This window comes from Aedes albopictus, unplaced genomic scaffold (assembly GCF_035046485.1).
Source record: "Aedes albopictus strain Foshan unplaced genomic scaffold, AalbF5 HiC_scaffold_326, whole genome shotgun sequence".
NCBI lineage: Eukaryota > Metazoa > Arthropoda > Insecta > Diptera > Culicidae > Aedes > Aedes albopictus.
In genome coordinates, this window is record NW_026917119.1 from 8,086 (window position 1) to 29,607 (window position 21,522).

At 45.8% G+C, this 21,522-nt stretch overlaps 2 protein-coding genes across 2 annotated transcripts; both read left to right on the plus strand.

Annotated features, from left to right (window-relative positions):
• The first annotated feature begins 7,159 nt into the window (after window positions 1-7,159).
• LOC134284617 (uncharacterized) lies at window positions 7,160-13,823 on the plus strand. The gene is made up of 3 exons (XM_062843602.1): window positions 7,160-7,477; window positions 7,535-7,603; window positions 7,659-13,823. Exon 3 carries the CDS (start codon window positions 7,734-7,736, stop codon window positions 13,821-13,823), a length of 6,090 nt encoding a protein of 2,029 aa, XP_062699586.1. The 5' UTR covers window positions 7,160-7,477; window positions 7,535-7,603; window positions 7,659-7,733.
• A 367-nt stretch (window positions 13,824-14,190) lies between these two features.
• LOC134284616 (uncharacterized) lies at window positions 14,191-20,543 on the plus strand. The gene is made up of 2 exons (XM_062843601.1): window positions 14,191-14,323; window positions 14,379-20,543. Exon 2 carries the CDS (start codon window positions 14,454-14,456, stop codon window positions 20,541-20,543), a length of 6,090 nt encoding a protein of 2,029 aa, XP_062699585.1. The 5' UTR covers window positions 14,191-14,323; window positions 14,379-14,453.
• The last annotated feature ends 979 nt before the right edge of the window (window positions 20,544-21,522 follow it).

The following is a 21,522-nucleotide window of genomic DNA, read 5'->3' on the forward strand; positions in this document are numbered from 1 at the left end:
ATCGACCCATTGATTTCGTTCCTCTAACATGGATTAGAATTATCTTTGTAAAACCGGTTTGATGCAGTTTTCGTTAGATGACCATTTCTACAGATGTCCAGGTTTTCAGATAGGCCTATATGTGTCCACTTTTGTACAAAGGAGAATCGAACAGATATTCCCAAGAATCAATATGTGGCCACTTTGGTCCATAGCACGATCAAACCATTTAGTACGGATTTAGTACAAGAATTTTGATGTTATTGGAAAAAATCGCAGCGTTTTAGACGAATTTTCATGAAATGACCATTTTTACGGATACATATTTCAGATCTTCGGTGGGCCAAAAAATAGCAAATTTGGTTCATAACAGGATTGAACCATTGACTAAGATCTAAGATCGAGAATTTTTATGTTATTGAAAAAAAATACAGCTTTCTAGGCGAATTTTTATCAAATGATCAGTTTTACGGATGTTCCGGATCTTACGGTGGGGCATTATGCAGCTACTTTGGTCCATAACAGGACCAAACCATTGACTGCGGTCTTAGATCAATAATTTTGATGGTATTGGAAAAAAAATCGCACCGTTGCAGAGGAATTTTCATCAAATGACCATTTTACGGATGTTCTGGATCTTTCAGTTGGCCAATAAGTGACCACTGTGGTGCATAAGAGCACCGAATCATTGACCTCGGTATTGGAAAAAGAAATCGCATAGTTTTACAAGAAATTTCATGAAATGATCAATTTTGCGGATGTTCAGGATCTTCTGGTGGACCAATAAGTGGCCACTTTGGTCCATAAGAGTATCCAATCACTGTGGCGTAGCCACGGGGAATTTTAGGGTCAAACCCCACACGGATGTTTCCGATTTTCCGGTGGGTCAATAAGTGGCCACTTTGGTCCATAATAGTATCCAATCATCGACTATGGTCTTAGACCAAGAATTTTTGTTGTATTGGAAAAATCGCATAGTCCTAGATGATATTTTTTATGAAATGACCATTTTTTACGGATGTTCCGGATCTTCCGGTGGGGCAATAAGTGGCCACTTTGATTCATAAGAATATCCAATCATTGACTACGATCTTAGACCAAGAATTTTGATTGTATTGGAAAAAAAATCGCAAAACTTTAGATAAATTTTCATGAAATGACCCTTTTTACGGATGTTTCGGATCTTTCGGTGGGTAAATAAGTGGCCGCTTTGGTCTAGAAGAGTATCCAATTATTGACTATGGTCTTAGACCAAGAATTTTGATTGTATTGGAAAAAATCGCATAGCTCTAGAGGAATTTTCATCAAATGGCCATTTTTACAGATGTTCCGGATCTTCCGGTGGGTCAATAAGTGGCCACTGTGGTCCATAAGAGGATCGAATCATTGACTATGGTCTTAGACCAAGAATTTTGATCGTATTGGAAAAAATCGCATAGCTCTAGAGGAATTTTCATCAAATGGCCATTTTACCGGATGTTCCGGATCTTCCGGTGGGCCTGGTGCTCTTACATCGAACCCAAATGGTCCCCAACAATGTTGGACACTGTCATGCAACTAAATTACACTTCTCCGGTGGGGTTTTGGATGCTGGTTATCGAAATTACTGAAAAACCTGAAGCATTTGCTGAAACAAGCAAAAGAATAGGAAAAAAACACAGACATATTTGCCTCCCCCGAAAGGGGGAGGGGTTTCGCGGGGCGGCACCGAAGGTAAAAGTTAGTACAACTATTCCCCTTGAATAAAAGTCCAGGTTTTTGAGAATCGGTCAATGCACTGCTGAGAACGAGCAGTTTGAAAAGTTTTGGTTCGTCCTGGTACTTTACGGGTTGCTAAAACTAGCAGACTACTATGATTTGGCAATTTTTGCCACGTATTTTCAAATCTGGACCACTGTGCAGCGATAACCCTTTGATTTCCACAAGTTTTGCTGTCCGATCATTTTTTTTCGAATTTGTAGTGTTTACTTTTATGTACATACATGTTTGTGGTAAGAACCGTCTAAACAAATATGTTTTCCCGCAATGCTGAAGGTGCTTACTAGAAGCTTATAGTTCTGTGAAAATGTTGAAAAGTCATCCACATTGCATCCAGAAGATTATTCAAAGGGCAGTTTTAATTAAGAACGAATTTGGATAACCAAAAACCATGCTACAAAAGCAGGGTTCCTAGATCTAGCAGACATTTCCAGAATCCGGCGATTCCGATAAACTGCTGCAAATTTAAAAATTCAAATTTAGACGCGAATGAATCTGAAAATTAAAATCTATCTAGAAATTCCTTTACCAGGTTTTTTTTTCAGAAATTCCGCCAGGGATTCTTTCTGGAACTAGTTTAGAAATACCTTCCAGGATTTCTCACAAAGTTTATCTTATTATTCCACTCCATTTTTCTGTGTATTTTTGAAGTCCTTGTGATGCTTCCGGATTCCTACAAGCATTTTTTCAAGATTCGTACATTTTTCACGAGATTTCTTCTTGAGAATTTTCCAGGATTTATGAGATCCGAACCATTTATCCTGGAGTTTTTTACGGGGATCCTACAAAAGATCTTTTCAGAAAATTCTCCGCAAATCTTCAAGAGGTTTTCTCGGTATTCTTACCAGGGTTCCTCGTGGGATTTTCCTTCTAGTTCCTCCTGCGATTTTTCCGAAGAAATTTTCGTGGGATTTTGTCAGAAATTATCCCGAAATTTACACAAGAATTTGCCAAAGGATATAGGGTAGGTAATCAAAATTTGAACCAAATTACGGCTTTCTGGAGCAGTGCAAATTTTAAGTGATTTTCTCTCCCACATAGAAGTAATTTACTACGGCAAAATCTTATGAACATGAAAGCCACGGGTATAAGCTTTCTGTTAAATGGTAAAAAGTTTGTATTTGCTCCGAATTTCATATAAATATACGATTATTCATCAACAATGATTTTAATCTTAATTTGAACCATCGTATTAATCATAATTTGAACATTTGACTTTCGATTAATAACTTTCGATGAGCCTTTCATGCTGTGTCAGGATACGTAAAACTCCGACTTCCCTTACCGGGATGGCTAAAATGGAATAGAGACTACAATTGATTTATCGCTTGAGTACTGTAGCTTTTTCTTGGATTCTATGTTACAGTTAACAAATAAGGCCGTTACAAATATTTATTTCACTTTTTGTCCCACCACTCTTTGGCTGATCGAGGGGGGGGGATAAAAATAATAAAGCATTTTATTTGAAAAATATTAAAAACTCATCGGATTAGTTAAAGATTTTTGGCAAGACCCGATATTTTGATAAATATTTTTTTATCTGCCCCCTCAAAATGCAAATTCCAGCCAAAAATTATTGAAGGGGGGAGAGACAAAAAGTCAAAAATAAATTTGTATCAGCCTAAGGTATATGGAATGATTTTATAATTCGACTTCTCACCACATGGCACTGTCCATAAACTAGGAATACATATTGTTGGCCATCTTGGAGCAGCCTACCCCCTCATAGACTTTTATTAAAACGTAATTTTCAACGCCTAGGTATATGAATCGTTGACTTTGGCTAAATCACCCCCGCCCCCTCAGAGACATGGTGCCACTTTCTCCAAGAAGAAAATTTAAATGCGTTACTCAGGCGGACTTTCTGCTATAAAGTATCGTTGAAAAAGAAATGGACTCAGATTTTGCCTGTCCCAGTATTAAGGTAGAAATTTAACGGGAACATAAATCAACCATTTCCCTATGAAAATACCACGGAAACACGCACGGAAATCACACTACTTCCAAATTATACGGATGTTACCCCAGATCACCGATATACGTTCTAATGTTCCTAAAACTAATCAAGTTTATAAAAATTAAACATGTATTTACTCTCGCTGTTCGATTAACTGTCAAGATCATCTTAAGATGACGAGATGGATCATTGCTGTGCCATCTTTGATTAGGGATATAATCTTTCCTCCACACAAAGATGATCTTTTGATCAGATGATAAATGCAATGCCTGACACTCGGCAAGCGAATGAAAAGGAGAACGATATCCATCACGTAAGGTAAAACATAAGATAGAAGAATCTTTTTTGAAAAGCAAATGTAGAATTAGCATAAGTTAAAATACCCAATAATAAAAATTAAAAAAAAACATTTTTTTTGTTGCCTATGATACGTATTTTTATAGAGTGTGCCAAAGCTCCATCTCTTACGGTTTTCGAGATGTAAAGCGTTATGTGTGAAACACCCCTTGCAACTGCTTTATCAGTATAACTTTATCAGATGATTTCGTATACAGTAGACCTGTTCACTTTTTTTGACTTACCAGTGTCACTTCAAAATACACAAGTTTACAAAATAAAACGATAGTCGTGAACTTCTGTCAACGACCAAAGTTTTTGAAGCACAATTTAGTGCTGATTTCGAAACCGACCTTCAAAAAATTTAAAGTAGAACAGTTTTTGAGTTTTACCTCAATATCGAATTTTGTAACTTTTCAAAATATGTAATTTACTAAAATTCAAATATATTGCGTTTTGTTCAACCAATTTTAAATCTTCTTCCATAAATTAAAAACTGAATACAATACCATTCGATCATCTGAATACAGGTTTTGCGTCAGATTGATGAAATTCAATTTATTGGCGAGTTTTGGGGACGATCTTCTTAAATTTTAGCAAAATTCCCAAAATTTTTTGAAGAAATGTATTTTTTTTTTCAATAAGAAAAAGCCAACTTAAAAATTCTTTCTCGACGTTTATTTGACATATCACATGTAGGCGAGTTACAGTAAAAATTTCAGCTCAATCGGAGCATTGATTACGAAGAATGAGATGTTTGAAGTGAGCGACTGTGCTTAAAAATAGAACAAAAATCGATTTCAAATCATCAACGTTGTATGGAAAGTCGAAAAATTATCCGCTCTACTGTAATTTTTTTCCTTCGCGTTTTCGAACTCAGGGCATGATTCTACACCAAAAATGATCATCAGCTTATCGAGTTCAAAAATGCTGTAAACTAGTGTTATTAATCTACATGCAAAAACAAGTCTTCAGTCCAAAAATGAGCCAAATCGATAAAATTTAAGAGGTGTATCAAATCGATTTTGTGTTTTTCGAGCATTTTCAAGAAAATGTAGGGTAAGAAATCAAAATTTGAACTAGTCAAAATGTAATCTTAATTTGAACTATTTTGAAATGCATTGAAATGGCGTACTTTTTGGGCAAATATTGTCCCAAAAAAAGATGTTAAACAGTTTTCCGTAATATAATCTGATAACATAAGCTTTAAAAGTATTGAAAAAAGCGTTTTTGCAATCGAAAATAAGCAATTGAAAAATCACTGTGATTTCACCTATTTCCCCCCAGAGAAAGCCCATTTTTGGTGCACCCATACAGCTCATGCATTGCATCACACGCAATAAGTGAATACGTCAAATTAAAGCTTATTTATCATAGAATCGACCAACCGAATAATATTCCGCATTATTTGTCATAAAATTATCAAATTTAAGTGATTCTTACTTGGAGAATGTTATCTTAAGTTGAACCATTTGTAATCTAAATTTGAACTAGTAAACGGGGGTGAGCTTCTAGTGTTGGCCTGTAGATTGCGCTAGTGGTTGCTTTGTTTACTCTTGGGGGATGAAATATTCCAAATTTTGTTTCCACATTCCTAAAGAATTTCGTACATAAGCTAGTATGACACTCTTTGACCAATGCCAAATATTTGACCACTTTTGACAGTTAAATTTTGACCAAGTTGTACCTGGCAAACAAAAATATTTGTCACTCTCGAAAAACGAATAGGGACAATCAGAGCCAAACAACCTGCCAAAATGTATCTGTCAAAAGTGGTCAAATATTTGGCGTCTTGGCAAAGAGTGAAATAGCACCCATAATGAGTTGAGATTCCACTGCCTAATGAAAAATAGGTATGAGAATTAGCAGATCCATGTGATTTTTAATTGTTTAGCATGGAATTGGCTGTTTTGTGAGCTGCTCGAACTGCTGCCGCCAGTAGTTCAAATTAAGATTAAAACTGGTTCAAATTAAGATTAAAATCATTGTTGATGAAAAATCGAATATTTCAATGAAATGCGGTGCAAATACAAACTTTTTACCATTCAACAGAAAGCTTATACCCGTGGCTTTCATGTACATACGACTTTGCCGTAGTAAATTATTTCCATTTGGAAAAAAAATCACTTAAAATTTGCACTGCTTTAGAAAGCCGCAATTTGGTTCAAATTTTGATTACACAGCGTAACAAAAATTAAGTTTTTTTCTGACTCAAGAGCAAACTTATGTGTCTCCGAAGGATTTTGGGCCGCTGAATCCGAATCCGGGCTCAGATTTGCTCTAACACGTCACAATTTTGAGCTATACCTCAATTTATAGGGCAAAATATGCGATTTTGGGCTTTTTTGACTGCAAGCCATTAAGCAAGGAAATATTTTTTTAAGCAACCAAAAGGTTAATTGGTCAATTAACATCTAAATTAACGACTTATGCAAAATATTTCGTTTTACCAAATCGAATTTGATAGTTTTAAGCGATTTATGTTAGGTACGATATTTCCCATACAAGTCACCCTCCAAAAGTTGCATGCAAGTTTTCATACTAGCATAAAATGCTTAAATCTATCAAATTTGATTAGGTAAAACGAAATATTTTGCATGAATCGTTAATTTAGATGTTAATTGACCAATTAACCTTTTGATTATATAAAAAAAATATTTCCTTGCTTAATGGCTTGCAGTCAAAAAAGCCCAAAATCGCATATTTAGCCATATAAATTGAGGTATAGCTTAAAATTGTGACGTGTTAGAGCAAATTTGAGCCCGGATTCGGATTCAGCGGCCCAAAATCCTTCGGAGACACATAAGTTTGCTCTTGAGACAAAAAAATGTTGCGCTGTGTTACCTACCCTACTTCAGTATCCAGAAATTTCCACTGAAAAGGAACCAAAACTACCGTTAGGATATAGTTATATATAGTTAGGATATAGTTAGGATATATAGTTTTTTATAGTTATATAGATTATAGTTAGGTTATATTATATAGTTTATAGTTATATAGATTATAGTTAGGATATAGTTAGTGTTCTGGCAGCACGGACGACGTTCAGCATCACCACTTGTCGAATGAATAGCTACGGTCGACACAATGACTTGCCGTAGCACAATAGCAGATGTCAGAAACGTGCGATACTGATTGTATTTTCGAGAAGATTTGATGTGATGCTAATTTGGTGAAGAACCTGAATTTGTTAATTGATTATATGCGAAGTTTAGTGCGAGGTATTCTGTGTGGATTACCGTTGAATTGAGTTCTGCCTAAGCCGTTTGCTTATTAATTAGAAACGTTACGTTAGGATTAGGTAAATACTGTTCTGTTCCTCATAGGGTTACTTTTTCATTTCTAAACGCCGGTTTCTAATATAGCATCATAGCATTCCGCCTAGTTCTGGCCACTTGTATTAAGGCTTGCAGTAACATCGTGTGTTTGAAGATTTACTGTATTTAGGTATGTTCCACGGTTGAATTCGAAGTTTGATGATTTATTAATTAATGTTAATCTTAGGCGACGGCTATAAGCGACGTTGTTGCATCGTTCAAAAGGGTATTGCGATTGGTATAGGCAAGATCAAATGTATTGTTGCAACATGACTTCCTCAAAACGATTCCTAATAAAATTCCTTTTTTAGCTTTGAGCTGCACATACAAACTGCTGCTGGAAGACCCTTCGCCTATCCGAACATCCTCAAAGATTTGTAGCTAGGATGCCACCCCAGGACGATGCTAGGGAATGCGGTGCGTGCGACGAACCGAATTCCGCCGACGTCGGCATGGTGGCCTGCGATGGGTGCAGTGTATGGTACCACTACACTTGTGCCAAGGTGTCCCCGGGAGTCCAACAACGGTCGTGGAGATGCAGTAAGTGCCTGCCCGAACCGCCTTCGGAAGCCACCGGAGCCAAGAAGAAAGGAGGTAAGAAACAAACGGCTAACTTGACTGTCCTCGGTGCTACATCGAGTGAGATGCTGAAGTCGAGCACCGCCAACCAGAAGAAGACGTCGGAGAAATCGAAAAACTCCGATAAATCGAAGACCTTGTTCGTTCCTGATCTTACGGCGAGTGGTAACGCCACTCCGAAGAAGCATCCAGAGGTTCCTGCCTTCGATAAGTCGAGCCACGGGGAGATGAGATCTTCCAAATCCAGCACTTCTACCGCCAGAGCTCGAGCGCAATTAGCATTGCAGCGATTGGAAGACGAGCGATTGCTGGAGGAGCAGAAGTTGAGGGAAGAGCGGGCACGATTAGAGGAAGAACGGATCCGCCTGGAGAAGGAGAGGCAGCTGAAGGAACAGGAGCACGCCATTAAGGCCAAGGAGCTCGCGATGCAGGAGAAGTACCTGCGTGACAAATTCGAGCTGGAGGAACAGATTGCTGATGACGAGAGCAGCAAATCAAGCGTCTTCAGTCGGAAGGACAGGACCAAGGCTTGGTTGAAAAGCCAGCACGGTATGAGTCACCGGGACGACAAAAGCGCGACACAGTTCTCGGAGTGGCCTAATGCAGCGAACGATTTGGCGGAACCGGATCGTTTCCGGCCGCTAGCGGATGAGATAGCCGATCGACAGCAGTTAGAGCCACGATTAATCCCAGAAGCGATTCCGGATCATCTGATCCGTGCCAACAGTGCGCGGGTTAGGAATATCCCTTCGGAACCCGTCGGAAACCACTTCGGAAGTGCGGCTAGATCGAATGCCAGCCTGGCGCCGTCTTTGCGAGGGATTGAGCGCGCGGCGATAGGTTCGAACCCAGGTTCCCACGGGGCGGGGCCGAACAGCGACCAAGTAGCCGCGAGACAAATCTGGCCGAAGAAGTTACCCACTTTTTCGGGCGACCCGGAAGAGTGGCCTATATTTGTCCACAGCTTCGAGACAGCCAACATTGCGTGCGGTTTTACGGACGTGGAAAATATAATTCGCTTGCGAGAGTGCTTGCGCGGGCCAGCGCGAGACGCCGTCGTTACGAAACTGATGTTTACCCAAAGCGTTAACGCGATTATGGAAACGCTGCGACGGTTGTACGGGAGGCCAGAGCTGCTGGTGAAGAATCTGCTGAGCAAGGTGCGTCGGGCCGAGGCACCGAAACCAGAACGATTGGAGTCGCTGATCAACTTCGGCCTAACGGTGCAACAGCTATGCGATCACCTGGAGGCCGCGAATCTCAGTGGCCATCTGTCCAACCCTACACTGCTCGGCGAACTAGTGGAGAAGCTGCCAGCGTCGAACAAGCTCGAGTGGGCAAGATTCAAGCGAGGGTATGCGGAACCGACCCTAAAACATTTCGGAGTGTTCATGGAAGAACTGGTGTACGACGCCAGCGAAGTTACGTCACCGATCCAACAGAAGGCAGCGGTTGGGAGAGCTGAAAGGGACAAGCCGAAAGAGAAGGGGCATGTGTACGCCCACGAAGAGGTAGCCGAGGTGCAGAGACGCGATGAAGAAAGGCAACCCTGTCCGATATGCGGTAAAACAGACCATCGTGTGAGGAACTGCGAACGTTTCCAGCAGCTGGGATTGGAAGCTCGCCTGAAAGCCGTTCATCATTGGAAGTTGTGCGAGGTTTGCCTGTTTGACCACGGCCAATGGAGATGTCGTTCGAGAATCCGATGCAACGTCGGGAACTGCCGAGACCGCCACCACCCACTTCTACATCGTTCTGATCGTGGTTCGATACAGGAACAGCGTCAGCGACAACTTCGAGCGTCGGAATGCAACGCTCATGAGCAGTCGCAAAGATCCGTCCTGTTCAGGATCATACCGGTTATGTTGTTCAACGGGAACCGCAGATGTGAAACTTTCGCCTTTTTGGACGAAGGGTCCTCCTTGACGCTTATTGAAGCAAGCTTAGCACGGCAGCTTGGAGCAGTTGGTGTTCCTGAACCCCTAGAGCTGAGATGGACTTCGAGCGTGAAGAGGAATGAGGAGAGCTCGCAGCGCGTGGACTTCGAAATTTCCGGAAAAGGACTACCCCGCCGTTACGTGCTGAAGAACGCGCACACCGTCGAAGAGTTGAACCTTCCGAGTCAGAGTTTGGCCTTCAACGAAGTATCCGAGCGATTCCCACATCTCCGAAATCTTCCTGTTTCTGCGTACTCCGAGGCCGTGCCTAGAATTCTCCTAGGTTTGGAAAATTTGAGTCTCTTCGCGCCCCTGGACAGTTGCGTCGGCCGACCAGGCGAACCGATCGCGGTGAAATCTTTGCTAGGGTGGTCCGTCTATGGCCCAGATGCAAGCGAAATATCAAAACCAGCATTTGTAAATCTCCACGAGTGTAATTGCGATGCCGATAGAGAATTGAACGATCTAGTTCGGCAGCAGTTCATCCTGGAGGACATGGCTGCTGCAACCACGCCCCCGCCAGAGTCCGCTGATGAGAAACGTGCCCGCGAGATATTGGAAAATACCACAAAATTCGTTGATGGAAAATACGAAACCGCTCTTCTTTGGAAAGCCGACGAAATCGACCTCCCCGATAGCCTTCCCATGGCGATGAAACGCTTGCGGAGCTTCGAGGCCCAACTGGCGAAGGACCCAAGTCTCCGAGAAAATGTGAACAAGCAAATCGAGGACTACGTGCAGAAAGGCTACGTCCACAAGGCTACAGAAGAGGACTTGATGGAGATCAACCGGAGGCAAGTGTGGTATCTGCCTCTTGGCCTGGTTATACATCCGAAGAAGCAGAAGAAACGACTCGTGTGGGACGGGAAAGCGCAAGTGAATGGAGTGTCCCTCAACTCAAAACTATTAAAAGGCCCCGACCTGCTAGTGTCGCTCCCTTCAGTGGTCTGCAAATTCCGTGAGAAACCCGTTGCATTCGGAGGCGATATCCGCGAAATGTTTCTGCAGCTTCGAATGAGGACATCGGACAGATACTTTCAGTGTTTCCTCTTCCGATTTGATTTGCAACATCCTCCTGAAGTCTACATCGCAGACGTAGCGATGTTTGGCGCCACATGCTCGCCATGCGTCGCGCAGCACGTCCTACGAGTCAACGCTGACAAGTGGGCGGACGAGTTCCCGGTAGCTGCAGCGGCAATCAAGGACAAGACGTATATGGACGACTACTACGACAGTGCTGACACCCCAGAAGAAGCAGCGGAGTTGGCTGTTCAAGTTAGGACCATCCACGCCCGTGGCGGGTTCGAAATGAGGAACTGGGTGAGCAACAGTGAGGAAGTGTTGGAGAAGCTCGGCGAACGCAACGATCCAGAGCCACGTCTGCTACAGTCAACGACCGAGGCAAAATGGGAACGAGTTCTTGGAATGCTGTGGCACCCAGAGTCGGACTCTCTAACGTTTTCAACCGAGCTTGGCGAACAACTTCTTCAGTACGTGTCCGGAGGAAAGCGGCCGACAAAGCGAATCGCTCTGAGGATTATAATGAGTCTGTTTGATCCTCTTGGTCTCCTGGCACCGTACCTCATACATGGACGCATCCTCATTCAGGATCTATGGAGAAGTGGGGTGCAGTGGGACGAAGAGATGAGAGACGACGAATTCGAGAAGTGGACACACTGGGTGGAGTTACTACCGGGTATCAGTGAGCTTAGTATTCCTCGTTGCTATTTTGGTGAAGCAGATCCTCTGTGCCGTCGAACCTTGCAGTGCCACGTGTTCACCGATGCCAGTGAGGCTGGATATGGCTGTGCGGTGTACTTCCGGATTACGGACCACCTGGAACGCGTGCGGTGCTCGTTGGTTATGGCGAAAAGTAAAGTCGCCCCCCTGAAACATTTCTCGATTCCACGATTGGAATTGGAAGCGGCCGTGCTCGGGGCTAGAATGTTGACCGCTGTTTTGACGAACCATACCCTTCAACCTCGTGAGGTGTACCTTTGGACGGATTCTTCCACGGTTCTCGCGTGGATTCGTTCCGACCACAGGCGCTACAAACAATTCGTCGCCCATCGTATCGGAGAACTTCTGTCTCTGACCCAAGCAGAATGCTGGCGATGGGTACCGTCTAAGCAGAATGTAGCCGATTGTTTGACAAAGTGGGTACGCGACTCGGAGCCTGATTCCAACGGGAGGTGGTTCCAGGGTCCATCGTTTTTGTATCTCTCCGAAGACAGTTGGCCACAGCAGCGAGAGAAGCCGAACACTACTGAAGAGCTACGATCGGCCTACCTGCTCACTCACATCATGCTTCCGGTGGGAATGATAGACGTTGGTAGATTTTCCAAGTGGAGTGTACTGCTACGGACCGTGGCATGCGTTTACCGCTTCATCAGTAACTGCCGATTGCGCGTATCTGGACGCCCAATAGAAACCTTCCAAGCTACGAAAAATCAAGCGAAGCTGCTGAGATCCGAAGTGGCCGCCCGCAAGGTGCCATTGTCGCAAGAGGAGTTTCTACGAGCGGAGCAGTTTCTCTGGAGAATGACGCAGGGTGAATATTATCCGGACGAAGTTCGAACTCTGCTGAAGAACCGTGATCAACCGATAGGGAAATGGATAGCTCTAGAGAAAAGCAGTTCACTCTACAAATTTTCACCCTTCGCTGACGAATACGGCATCATTCGGATGGAAGGGAGAACTGCCGATGCCGCTTATGCTGGCTTCGACGCAAGATTTCCGATCATTCTCCCAAAAGAGAGTGAGATTACTCAACGCCTCTTGGACCACTACCATCGTCGTTACGGACATGCGAACAAAGAAACCGTCGTAAACGAAGTCCGTCAACGATTTCAAATTTCGCATCTACGATCGGCCGTAGAGAACATTGCTCGCAGTTGCCAGTTCTGTAAAGTGAGCAAATGCAAGCCCCTTCCTCCTCGTATGGCTCCTCTTCCCGAGCAACGATTGACGCCGAATGTCCGACCTTTCAGCTACGTCGGTATTGACTACATGGGGCCGCTGGAGGTAACCGTCGGCCGGCGCAAAGAGAAAAGATATGTGGTAGTATTCACGTGTCTAGTGGTACGAGCGGTTCACCTGGAAGTCTCTTACGATCTTTCAAGCGAATCCTGCATCATGGCAATTCGAAGATTCTCACGTAGACGTGGATCACCGGTTCAAATATTCTCCGACAATGGCACCAACTTTGTTGGGGCTAATCGCGAGCTGCAGCAACAGATAAAGCAGATCGATCTGGAGTGCGCCGGTACCTTCACCGATGCACGAACGAAATGGTCTTTCAATCCGCCTTCCGCGCCACACATGGGCGGAGTGTGGGAACGCATGGTGCGGAGCGTCAAAGAGGCCATGGCTACGTTGAATGATGGTCGGAGACTGACCGACGAAATCTTGTGGACTACGTTAGTTGAAGTAGAGGGATTGATCAACTCACGGCCCCTCATGTACATGCCGCAAGACTTAGATAATCCCGAAGCCCTAACGCCGAATCATTTTATCTTTGGATGTTCGTCGGGTGCTCATGAACCAATGGAACCACCCGTGAATCTGGAGCAGACTCTCCGAAGCAGTTTCCTTCGCTCTCAGCAGTTAGCGAACATTGCATGGGAGCGATGGTCGAAGGAGTACTTCCCTACAATCAATAGAAGGACGAAGTGGCTGGACGAAGTGAAGTCCTTGAAGGTCGGCGACGTTGTATACGTGGTAGAAGGCAAAAGAAGGTCATGGACTCGGGGCGTCGTAGAGGAGGTTATTCCGGGTAAGGACGGCAGAATACGCCAGGCGATCGTTCGTACGGCGTCCGGTAAGTTGAAGCGACCTGTGGTAAAGCTGGCAGTAATGGAGCTGGGTGAATCTACGGGAGGCCCTCCCCTCGATCCACGGGGCGGGGGATGTTCTGGCAGCACGGACGACGTTCAGCATCACCACTTGTCGAATGAATAGCTACGGTCGACACAATGACTTGCCGTAGCACAATAGCAGATGTCAGAAACGTGCGATACTGATTGTATTTTCGAGAAGATTTGATGTGATGCTAATTTGGTGAAGAACCTGAATTTGTTAATTGATTATATGCGAAGTTTAGTGCGAGGTATTCTGTGTGGATTACCGTTGAATTGAGTTCTGCCTAAGCCGTTTGCTTATTAATTAGAAACGTTACGTTAGGATTAGGTAAATACTGTTCTGTTCCTCATAGGGTTACTTTTTCATTTCTAAACGCCGGTTTCTAATATAGCATCATAGCATTCCGCCTAGTTCTGGCCACTTGTATTAAGGCTTGCAGTAACATCGTGTGTTTGAAGATTTACTGTATTTAGGTATGTTCCACGGTTGAATTCGAAGTTTGATGATTTATTAATTAATGTTAATCTTAGGCGACGGCTATAAGCGACGTTGTTGCATCGTTCAAAAGGGTATTGCGATTGGTATAGGCAAGATCAAATGTATTGTTGCAACATGACTTCCTCAAAACGATTCCTAATAAAATTCCTTTTTTAGCTTTGAGCTGCACATACAAACTGCTGCTGGAAGACCCTTCGCCTATCCGAACATCCTCAAAGATTTGTAGCTAGGATGCCACCCCAGGACGATGCTAGGGAATGCGGTGCGTGCGACGAACCGAATTCCGCCGACGTCGGCATGGTGGCCTGCGATGGGTGCAGTGTATGGTACCACTACACTTGTGCCAAGGTGTCCCCGGGAGTCCAACAACGGTCGTGGAGATGCAGTAAGTGCCTGCCCGAACCGCCTTCGGAAGCCACCGGAGCCAAGAAGAAAGGAGGTAAGAAACAAACGGCTAACTTGACTGTCCTCGGTGCTACATCGAGTGAGATGCTGAAGTCGAGCACCGCCAACCAGAAGAAGACGTCGGAGAAATCGAAAAACTCCGATAAATCGAAGACCTTGTTCGTTCCTGATCTTACGGCGAGTGGTAACGCCACTCCGAAGAAGCATCCAGAGGTTCCTGCCTTCGATAAGTCGAGCCACGGGGAGATGAGATCTTCCAAATCCAGCACTTCTACCGCCAGAGCTCGAGCGCAATTAGCATTGCAGCGATTGGAAGACGAGCGATTGCTGGAGGAGCAGAAGTTGAGGGAAGAGCGGGCACGATTAGAGGAAGAACGGATCCGCCTGGAGAAGGAGAGGCAGCTGAAGGAACAGGAGCACGCCATTAAGGCCAAGGAGCTCGCGATGCAGGAGAAGTACCTGCGTGACAAATTCGAGCTGGAGGAACAGATTGCTGATGACGAGAGCAGCAAATCAAGCGTCTTCAGTCGGAAGGACAGGACCAAGGCTTGGTTGAAAAGCCAGCACGGTATGAGTCACCGGGACGACAAAAGCGCGACACAGTTCTCGGAGTGGCCTAATGCAGCGAACGATTTGGCGGAACCGGATCGTTTCCGGCCGCTAGCGGATGAGATAGCCGATCGACAGCAGTTAGAGCCACGATTAATCCCAGAAGCGATTCCGGATCATCTGATCCGTGCCAACAGTGCGCGGGTTAGGAATATCCCTTCGGAACCCGTCGGAAACCACTTCGGAAGTGCGGCTAGATCGAATGCCAGCCTGGCGCCGTCTTTGCGAGGGATTGAGCGCGCGGCGATAGGTTCGAACCCAGGTTCCCACGGGGCGGGGCCGAACAGCGACCAAGTAGCCGCGAGACAAATCTGGCCGAAGAAGTTACCCACTTTTTCGGGCGACCCGGAAGAGTGGCCTATATTTGTCCACAGCTTCGAGACAGCCAACATTGCGTGCGGTTTTACGGACGTGGAAAATATAATTCGCTTGCGAGAGTGCTTGCGCGGGCCAGCGCGAGACGCCGTCGTTACGAAACTGATGTTTACCCAAAGCGTTAACGCGATTATGGAAACGCTGCGACGGTTGTACGGGAGGCCAGAGCTGCTGGTGAAGAATCTGCTGAGCAAGGTGCGTCGGGCCGAGGCACCGAAACCAGAACGATTGGAGTCGCTGATCAACTTCGGCCTAACGGTGCAACAGCTATGCGATCACCTGGAGGCCGCGAATCTCAGTGGCCATCTGTCCAACCCTACACTGCTCGGCGAACTAGTGGAGAAGCTGCCAGCGTCGAACAAGCTCGAGTGGGCAAGATTCAAGCGAGGGTATGCGGAACCGACCCTAAAACATTTCGGAGTGTTCATGGAAGAACTGGTGTACGACGCCAGCGAAGTTACGTCACCGATCCAACAGAAGGCAGCGGTTGGGAGAGCTGAAAGGGACAAGCCGAAAGAGAAGGGGCATGTGTACGCCCACGAAGAGGTAGCCGAGGTGCAGAGACGCGATGAAGAAAGGCAACCCTGTCCGATATGCGGTAAAACAGACCATCGTGTGAGGAACTGCGAACGTTTCCAGCAGCTGGGATTGGAAGCTCGCCTGAAAGCCGTTCATCATTGGAAGTTGTGCGAGGTTTGCCTGTTTGACCACGGCCAATGGAGATGTCGTTCGAGAATCCGATGCAACGTCGGGAACTGCCGAGACCGCCACCACCCACTTCTACATCGTTCTGATCGTGGTTCGATACAGGAACAGCGTCAGCGACAACTTCGAGCGTCGGAATGCAACGCTCATGAGCAGTCGCAAAGATCCGTCCTGTTCAGGATCATACCGGTTATGTTGTTCAACGGGAACCGCAGATGTGAAACTTTCGCCTTTTTGGACGAAGGGTCCTCCTTGACGCTTATTGAAGCAAGCTTAGCACGGCAGCTTGGAGCAGTTGGTGTTCCTGAACCCCTAGAGCTGAGATGGACTTCGAGCGTGAAGAGGAATGAGGAGAGCTCGCAGCGCGTGGACTTCGAAATTTCCGGAAAAGGACTACCCCGCCGTTACGTGCTGAAGAACGCGCACACCGTCGAAGAGTTGAACCTTCCGAGTCAGAGTTTGGCCTTCAACGAAGTATCCGAGCGATTCCCACATCTCCGAAATCTTCCTGTTTCTGCGTACTCCGAGGCCGTGCCTAGAATTCTCCTAGGTTTGGAAAATTTGAGTCTCTTCGCGCCCCTGGACAGTTGCGTCGGCCGACCAGGCGAACCGATCGCGGTGAAATCTTTGCTAGGGTGGTCCGTCTATGGCCCAGATGCAAGCGAAATATCAAAACCAGCATTTGTAAATCTCCACGAGTGTAATTGCGATGCCGATAGAGAATTGAACGATCTAGTTCGGCAGCAGTTCATCCTGGAGGACATGGCTGCTGCAACCACGCCCCCGCCAGAGTCCGCTGATGAGAAACGTGCCCGCGAGATATTGGAAAATACCACAAAATTCGTTGATGGAAAATACGAAACCGCTCTTCTTTGGAAAGCCGACGAAATCGACCTCCCCGATAGCCTTCCCATGGCGATGAAACGCTTGCGGAGCTTCGAGGCCCAACTGGCGAAGGACCCAAGTCTCCGAGAAAATGTGAACAAGCAAATCGAGGACTACGTGCAGAAAGGCTACGTCCACAAGGCTACAGAAGAGGACTTGATGGAGATCAACCGGAGGCAAGTGTGGTATCTGCCTCTTGGCCTGGTTATACATCCGAAGAAGCAGAAGAAACGACTCGTGTGGGACGGGAAAGCGCAAGTGAATGGAGTGTCCCTCAACTCAAAACTATTAAAAGGCCCCGACCTGCTAGTGTCGCTCCCTTCAGTGGTCTGCAAATTCCGTGAGAAACCCGTTGCATTCGGAGGCGATATCCGCGAAATGTTTCTGCAGCTTCGAATGAGGACATCGGACAGATACTTTCAGTGTTTCCTCTTCCGATTTGATTTGCAACATCCTCCTGAAGTCTACATCGCAGACGTAGCGATGTTTGGCGCCACATGCTCGCCATGCGTCGCGCAGCACGTCCTACGAGTCAACGCTGACAAGTGGGCGGACGAGTTCCCGGTAGCTGCAGCGGCAATCAAGGACAAGACGTATATGGACGACTACTACGACAGTGCTGACACCCCAGAAGAAGCAGCGGAGTTGGCTGTTCAAGTTAGGACCATCCACGCCCGTGGCGGGTTCGAAATGAGGAACTGGGTGAGCAACAGTGAGGAAGTGTTGGAGAAGCTCGGCGAACGCAACGATCCAGAGCCACGTCTGCTACAGTCAACGACCGAGGCAAAATGGGAACGAGTTCTTGGAATGCTGTGGCACCCAGAGTCGGACTCTCTAACGTTTTCAACCGAGCTTGGCGAACAACTTCTTCAGTACGTGTCCGGAGGAAAGCGGCCGACAAAGCGAATCGCTCTGAGGATTATAATGAGTCTGTTTGATCCTCTTGGTCTCCTGGCACCGTACCTCATACATGGACGCATCCTCATTCAGGATCTATGGAGAAGTGGGGTGCAGTGGGACGAAGAGATGAGAGACGACGAATTCGAGAAGTGGACACACTGGGTGGAGTTACTACCGGGTATCAGTGAGCTTAGTATTCCTCGTTGCTATTTTGGTGAAGCAGATCCTCTGTGCCGTCGAACCTTGCAGTGCCACGTGTTCACCGATGCCAGTGAGGCTGGATATGGCTGTGCGGTGTACTTCCGGATTACGGACCACCTGGAACGCGTGCGGTGCTCGTTGGTTATGGCGAAAAGTAAAGTCGCCCCCCTGAAACATTTCTCGATTCCACGATTGGAATTGGAAGCGGCCGTGCTCGGGGCTAGAATGTTGACCGCTGTTTTGACGAACCATACCCTTCAACCTCGTGAGGTGTACCTTTGGACGGATTCTTCCACGGTTCTCGCGTGGATTCGTTCCGACCACAGGCGCTACAAACAATTCGTCGCCCATCGTATCGGAGAACTTCTGTCTCTGACCCAAGCAGAATGCTGGCGATGGGTACCGTCTAAGCAGAATGTAGCCGATTGTTTGACAAAGTGGGTACGCGACTCGGAGCCTGATTCCAACGGGAGGTGGTTCCAGGGTCCATCGTTTTTGTATCTCTCCGAAGACAGTTGGCCACAGCAGCGAGAGAAGCCGAACACTACTGAAGAGCTACGATCGGCCTACCTGCTCACTCACATCATGCTTCCGGTGGGAATGATAGACGTTGGTAGATTTTCCAAGTGGAGTGTACTGCTACGGACCGTGGCATGCGTTTACCGCTTCATCAGTAACTGCCGATTGCGCGTATCTGGACGCCCAATAGAAACCTTCCAAGCTACGAAAAATCAAGCGAAGCTGCTGAGATCCGAAGTGGCCGCCCGCAAGGTGCCATTGTCGCAAGAGGAGTTTCTACGAGCGGAGCAGTTTCTCTGGAGAATGACGCAGGGTGAATATTATCCGGACGAAGTTCGAACTCTGCTGAAGAACCGTGATCAACCGATAGGGAAATGGATAGCTCTAGAGAAAAGCAGTTCACTCTACAAATTTTCACCCTTCGCTGACGAATACGGCATCATTCGGATGGAAGGGAGAACTGCCGATGCCGCTTATGCTGGCTTCGACGCAAGATTTCCGATCATTCTCCCAAAAGAGAGTGAGATTACTCAACGCCTCTTGGACCACTACCATCGTCGTTACGGACATGCGAACAAAGAAACCGTCGTAAACGAAGTCCGTCAACGATTTCAAATTTCGCATCTACGATCGGCCGTAGAGAACATTGCTCGCAGTTGCCAGTTCTGTAAAGTGAGCAAATGCAAGCCCCTTCCTCCTCGTATGGCTCCTCTTCCCGAGCAACGATTGACGCCGAATGTCCGACCTTTCAGCTACGTCGGTATTGACTACATGGGGCCGCTGGAGGTAACCGTCGGCCGGCGCAAAGAGAAAAGATATGTGGTAGTATTCACGTGTCTAGTGGTACGAGCGGTTCACCTGGAAGTCTCTTACGATCTTTCAAGCGAATCCTGCATCATGGCAATTCGAAGATTCTCACGTAGACGTGGATCACCGGTTCAAATATTCTCCGACAATGGCACCAACTTTGTTGGGGCTAATCGCGAGCTGCAGCAACAGATAAAGCAGATCGATCTGGAGTGCGCCGGTACCTTCACCGATGCACGAACGAAATGGTCTTTCAATCCGCCTTCCGCGCCACACATGGGCGGAGTGTGGGAACGCATGGTGCGGAGCGTCAAAGAGGCCATGGCTACGTTGAATGATGGTCGGAGACTGACCGACGAAATCTTGTGGACTACGTTAGTTGAAGTAGAGGGATTGATCAACTCACGGCCCCTCATGTACATGCCGCAAGACTTAGATAATCCCGAAGCCCTAACGCCGAATCATTTTATCTTTGGATGTTCGTCGGGTGCTCATGAACCAATGGAACCACCCGTGAATCTGGAGCAGACTCTCCGAAGCAGTTTCCTTCGCTCTCAGCAGTTAGCGAACATTGCATGGGAGCGATGGTCGAAGGAGTACTTCCCTACAATCAATAGAAGGACGAAGTGGCTGGACGAAGTGAAGTCCTTGAAGGTCGGCGACGTTGTATACGTGGTAGAAGGCAAAAGAAGGTCATGGACTCGGGGCGTCGTAGAGGAGGTTATTCCGGGTAAGGACGGCAGAATACGCCAGGCGATCGTTCGTACGGCGTCCGGTAAGTTGAAGCGACCTGTGGTAAAGCTGGCAGTAATGGAGCTGGGTGAATCTACGGGAGGCCCTCCCCTCGATCCACGGGGCGGGGGATGTTCTGGCAGCACGGACGACGTTCAGCATCACCACTTGTCGAATGAATAGCTACGGTCGACACAATGACTTGCCGTAGCACAATAGCAGATGTCAGAAACGTGCGATACTGATTGTATTTTCGAGAAGATTTGATGTGATGCTAATTTGGTGAAGAACCTGAATTTGTTAATTGATTATATGCGAAGTTTAGTGCGAGGTATTCTGTGTGGATTACCGTTGAATTGAGTTCTGCCTAAGCCGTTTGCTTATTAATTAGAAACGTTACGTTAGGATTAGGTAAATACTGTTCTGTTCCTCATAGGGTTACTTTTTCATTTCTAAACGCCGGTTTCTAATATAGCATCATAGCATTCCGCCTAGTTCTGGCCACTTGTATTAAGGCTTGCAGTAACATCGTGTGTTTGAAGATTTACTGTATTTAGGTATGTTCCACGGTTGAATTCGAAGTTTGATGATTTATTAATTAATGTTAATCTTAGGCGACGGCTATAAGCGACGTTGTTGCATCGTTCAAAAGGGTATTGCGATTGGTATAGGCAAGATCAAATGTATTGTTGCAACATGACTTCCTCAAAACGATTCCTAATAAAATTCCTTTTTTAGCTTTGAGCTGCACATACAAACTGCTGCTGGAAGACCCTTCGCCTATCCGAACAGTTAGGATATAGTTAGATATATAGGATATAGTTAGAACAATACTTTACAACTTTTCCGAAGACACTATGGTGTTTAAATGGCGTATTTCAAAGTTATTCAACAATATTCGTTAAAAAATCATGAGAAATACAACATTTTTACGATTTTTCATGTAAAAGCAAGTGTAAAAGTCATGTAAGTTAACATTGCTTTACGTGACTAATTTAATTAGCTATTGCTCCTGGATATTACGAACATTTCATCCATACATCATTTTAGTGTAGGAATTCGTTTTCATTGACTAATTATCAAAAGTTTGCCATGTTAATACTAAAAATTGCACAGAGTTGCCAGCACGAAATAAAACAAAGTTAGCTATGATTAAAACGTC